The sequence below is a fragment of the Aplysia californica genome, unplaced genomic scaffold (genome assembly GCF_000002075.1).
Source record: "Aplysia californica isolate F4 #8 unplaced genomic scaffold, AplCal3.0 scaffold00883, whole genome shotgun sequence".
NCBI lineage: Eukaryota > Metazoa > Mollusca > Gastropoda > Aplysiida > Aplysiidae > Aplysia > Aplysia californica.
In genome coordinates, this window is record NW_004798153.1 from 159,872 (window position 1) to 165,430 (window position 5,559).

Genomic DNA, 5,559 nt, shown 5'->3' on the forward strand with positions numbered 1-5,559 from the left:
TATGGCTAGATCTAGTAGTGTGCATGAGGATGGGTGATCTTATACTTTAGCACTTAAATTCCCAAAGTCTACTTATCCCCGACTCAGACCTTCAAAACTTTGAACTGGGCCTAAAAATGAGCAAACTACTGTAATTTTGTCATGAACAGAGATGGTATAACAGTGGTTTTCGGTCTTCCATCATGATTTTGGAAGCTATTGAGTATAAAATCTAGAATCTAGTCTAGATCTAGATCAGATAGATATCTTGTTTTAAAGTGGTCGCTCGTTACGGAAAAGGGCATAAAATCAATTGAAGAATTTAACGTGCTAAAGTATAAGATCACCTTAGGATGATTCTATAGCTAATACACACATGTAAACACGGTGTGTCGACCAAAGTTCAATCCAGCCAAAACAAATTTTTTATACAAAAAGGGCAGAAAAAACTGGCTAACGGTGGTAGGGTTCACTTAGCCTACATGGCCACATTTTTTTCCTTAGCAATTACTTCTGTTTTTTATATATATATATTTATAAACTAACGGGAAGGCAATTTCCGGCACTACTTGGAAATGATGGTCCCGACTTAAGCCTACTGAAATATTGATTACTGATATAAATAGTCGGTATCAATGTTTTATGTTTTATCAGTAGCCTAGATCTAAATCTAGCTTACAAAATGAGCAGTTAAATTTCACTTGTTTTTCACAAGACAAGGCAGGGGGGGTTGCCCCCTTGACTTAAAAAAAACAAAACATGGGGTGTTTCAGGGGGGGCCTGAATTTGACCACGGTTTGATGTTTTGCAATGAGGTTTGAAAGGCTATCTCTCCAGCACGCGAATCAAAAAGTAATCATTTAGACTTAGAACCAGAAGTAATGGTCGTTGGGGTCAAAACTAGACTAAGTCTAGATCTAGATTTTCTCTTGGTTATATTTCCCTGTCACAAAAGTCGGGACCCCCATATATCCAAGTAGTGCCCAATTTCTAAGCCCCACCAAACAGTTAGATTCTGCAAGTTGCAAAGAAAATAGATCTAATCCGAGTCTGCAGGCTGCCGTCATGCGGTCATGTTGCCAAAATATCTGACAACAAAGTGGGAATCCCTCTATGACATCAAGCAAACAAGATGGCTGTTACTTTTTTATAAATATTGGCCAATGGCGTACATCTGACTTTCTCTAATTATCCGCTTGTGCTGTGAACTTGATCAATATCTTGATCTAGAATCTAGACTAGACTTTAGCCTAATTATTAGGAAGTGGCTATTCTCACCCCGGGTGTGAATCTGTATGCAGGCGTGAAAGTAAAAATACTGTTCTTAGAGTCAATGATGGAATAATCATGATAAAAGATGGTAACGTCAGAACTGTCTTTAATTTGAAGTTGGAGGTTTTTAATTCTAGTAGTGAAGCCTGACTTGAGCTGCACTCTAAAGGCTGAAAATAGTGTCTGGCATATCAGTACTCACTCTGGTCATAGAGGCGCACCTAAGTTCCAGAATAATGTAACAGGTAAAAAGATAAGAGGGAGATTAGGGTTGAAGACATCCTCCGGGGCCGTGCCACTGACTGTAGTGTCTTTAGGCCATTCCCAAAGGGGGGACATTTCTCGTTCATGCACAGTAAAATTGTAAATGGGCTGATTCATCATGTCATGCTCATAACTGTGCCTGATCTACAACAGAGAATTGCTGCTTTTTCTTTCCTAAATCCTTACTAATGTCATTTTCCTCTACTTCTTTTGTATTTTTGTCACACTCTTGTGACCTGCTATTTCCGAGGTGCCTTGATAGCCGAAGCAGACTTTGTGCTGTTGAAGCTAGAGAGGTGAGCAGAGTAAGTCTGATTCCCTGTAAAGACTTCTCTGTTGACACCCTTTACAAAAAAAAAAAAGGGTTGAAGACAACTTCAGGTGAACTGTCGACAAGGCATATACTTTTAAATTCAGAAAGCAGTTGAATTTGGGTGGAAATTTAAGTGAATTTGGTATTTCTTAAAATTATCTATGAGTTCTGTATTTAGTCACTGGCAATAGATGGAAAATAGAGACAAATTTTTCTGTGAAATGACTTTTAAAGAGATTTTAGTACATCATTTAAAAATCATTACTTTATGATTATGTACTCACTCATCTTTTTGCCCTCCTCTTTAGCTTTTTATTTAAGAGAAAAGTAGAGGAGTCTTGATTGCTCTCCAGAAACAGACACTGAAAGTGGTGTGGACCAATTATTCAATTAAGATGATGAACTGGTTTTAATTTCAGTTAATTGAATTGATGCCTTTTAAAAATGTAATATATTCAAGGAAACAGATTTTCCTCTTTCATTGGAAATAAATATGGTATTATTTTGATTCAGATGTGTTTGTTTTTCAAAATGTTGTTTTTTCTTTCAGGGATTTGTAAAATGTCAAACTGACATGAAATCTGAAAAAACCCTCAAGTACAGCTAATTCTGTTCCTCGACTTCAGTGAGAGGGAATATGTCATAATGAAGAAAATTTTGCTCCTCACTGGACACAGATTGAACACATAAAGTTGAAGTGAAATTATCAAAGGAAAGAAAGGACCTGCTCCATAGGGTTGCAGGCTTTGAGCACTTGGTCAAAATGGCTATGATGGACAATGTTGATTTCCTGATCAGTCACATCAGGAACTCTTTCGTGACCAGTGACGACACAAGTATGTCTGAATGGGTGATCACTGAATGCCGAATCCAAGATGAAAGCGATCTCAGGAAAGATGGAAACCATCGGTAAGATTGGAGCTAACTGTCAGTTAATGAAATTGCGCAAACTAAAGTGAACAATATTTAACTCCTTGTCTCAATGTATAATTGTTGTAAAATGAATAATAGCACAACTGATGTACTCTCTTTGAAACGTGACCAAGAAATTCAAAATGCAACCTCTTTTGAGTGCTTTAGATATTCTAACCATCAGCTTTTGGCTTGACAAAGTCTTCCCGATACTCACAAGAGTGAATGTGAAGGGGACTAGGTTCTGAGAAACAATGAGAAAATAGCCCTGTACCCGGTACCTTTTATGAGTCGAGTAAAGGGTAATGTTTATCCCAAGCATTTTAATTTCATGGTTTAGACTTAACACACCTTTGAAAAATTCTAAGTTATTTATTATTTAGGAGCCAGAACCTCCAGACTTTAATGTATGTGTTCACTATGGCAGAGCCAGGTGAGTGCAAAGCCATGGACGTTCCCGAAGCAAGTTCAAGAACATACCCTCCCCAATAATTAATTAGGAACTCAAAATAGGGTCATCGACACTGAACTCCAAAGTGGTATCAACTAATTCAATGATGTACTTTACGTTTATTGCAGGAGTACAAATATTAAGTGGAGGTAGCTCTCCTTGTCTGAGAACTGGACTTCTGGTGCTGTCCACTCATTGTTTTCATCTATAGATATTTGCTGTTCTCATCAGATTTGCAGTTTGTTTGTTGTGTTGATTGTCTTTAAAGCTATGTATATTTAGTTCCATAGATTTATATTTTAATTTTTGTTCAATTGCTTTTGATGTTCAACAATAGTTTTATGTATTTTATGTAAATTGTACTCCAAAAATCATTACCATTGAGTACTAATGAAACTAGAGAAAGAAAATTATGATTGCGTCATTTTGATAAGCTCATTTCATAATGGTATTTTCTGTTCCTAGGTACAATCGAAACAACCACAGCAGCCGCAGTGACAGCAACAGTGATTGCCCATCAGACACCGAGCTGAAAGGATCTATGGATATTCATCCAGATATGGATTTTGGTTCGTATACGTGTAGAAAATTAATTCTTACTCTTTTAACGGTTTACAGTTTAACATACTTATAACAAATTGACAGTTTGATTTCAAGAGGGACCAATAGCATTTGCTAAAAATTTCAGCAAACTTGGATTTATAAATATATTTCAGAAGTTTGTGTGTTTCACTCAAAGACCACTAATCTCCAGTGCTCATGTGACTTATTTGTGCTGCAAGTGCTGCGAAACACTTAGTAAAACTAAAACTTCTATTTTACTATATTGACTTTGCCTTGATGATGTGCACATCATTTAATATCTCTCTCCTTTTCCTCTCCCCCCCAGCTGTGACATGACTTTTATTCCTTGTATTTTTTTTTTCTTGTCTTAATTCTGTTGAAACTCAAACTGAACTCTATAATCACAGGCGCTCACAGACGAAGGTCCAACACAGCCCAGAGGCTGGAGAGACTGAAGAAAGAAAAAAGAACTCAAAGTAAGATAAAGACCATCGCCTGGAAGGATGGCTCGGAGCAATACAAAGGTGAGATATCTTTGTTGTCGTCTTGTTATATAAGAATAATAATTATTATTAATTATGAGAATTGCATTTTTATCGCACATATCCACCCTCTCCAGCTTGCTCTCTACACTTTACAAACACTATGTTGCCACTTGGAACTCTTGCGGTACAGTCAAACTGAGTTAAAAGAGAAGAGACTAAAACTGCTCTCTTTATAATAAGATTCAGCTTAAATCATTCAACCAAGTGTCAATAAAGTAAGTACTACTAGATCAATAAATGGTGTCTTCAGATTATATTTCAGTTGGTAAGCCTACAGTTACAATACCAATAGCCCAGGTTTGAGTCTATTTCTGAATTTATGTTGTTTGAAGAGCTTTAGGGTTCACCTTACCAGTTCAGGGTGATGATAATTTGGAGGATTGGGTAGTGTTCTGTCTTGAGAAGAGTGAAAGAATCAAACTCAGACTCTCATGTCTTGTGGAAAAATATTTTGCAGATATGTCGCTTGTAAGTTCAGCTTTAAAGGGAGAAAAAATCCACTTGTTTCGGTTCTCTATTTGTTGGAAGTTTTTCAGGGTTTTTTTCTCTCTTTTCTAAATTGGTCATGTTGAGGATATTTTATTCATATATTTTGATTCAGGCCACACACAGTTTTTGGGGTCCAGTTTAAACAATGTTGTTGGTTTTTTTGGGGGGGTGGGGGTTGAGAAACTTCCCTTGAAAATTATGTGCTAAATCGAATCGAAGTTCTCCCAGTGCTCTATTTCAAACAGATAGCTTCATAAAGTTTGTTACATTGTGAGCCAATACAATGCTCCTTTCCTCAAAATGTTAATTTCTTGGCCTTGTAAGCTAAAAGCTCCAAAACCATTCAAGGTAAAGACATGAAATTTGGAGGATAACTGCACCGTACAATTCCAAATAAAGTGATGTTAGCTTGCCATTTTTCTAATTTTTGAAAAAACACATTTTGAATTATTTTTTTACTTTGCTATTTTGACTAGTTTTGTCATTCGTTAATATCAAGTCTTCTAAAAGTAATAACATTATTAATATTGACAATTTCAAGAAAAGCTAGCTTCATTTTTTTAAGGTTTGTGTGCAGATTACAAATATGTAATTAGTTCATAGATGTTGCATCAATTGTTTTTAAGTTTTTTGGTTTATGAAAATGGTCCTTCAGATTGCTGGGTATCACTCTAATGTGCCATTTTAATCCATGAATGGAATACTTTAAGAAAATGAGAAAAAACAAGTGAAAATAACTTCATTGTAGATTTTGTTGATAATATGTTTAT

The 5,559-nt window shown here is 36.0% G+C and overlaps 1 protein-coding gene across 1 annotated transcript in view; it reads left to right on the top strand.

Moving 5' to 3' along the window:
* The window catches only part of LOC101852734 (target of rapamycin complex 2 subunit MAPKAP1), an 18,779-nt gene that overhangs the window by 644 nt on the left and 12,576 nt on the right, over positions 1-5,559 (top strand). Inside the window, exons 2-4 of the mRNA XM_005110374.3 lie at positions 2,379-2,737; positions 3,657-3,760; positions 4,163-4,279. Of these exons, the coding sequence (XP_005110431.1) occupies positions 2,592-2,737; positions 3,657-3,760; positions 4,163-4,279 (367 nt within the window). The 5' untranslated portion in view covers positions 2,379-2,591. The remainder of the gene's footprint in view (positions 1-2,378; positions 2,738-3,656; positions 3,761-4,162; positions 4,280-5,559) is intronic.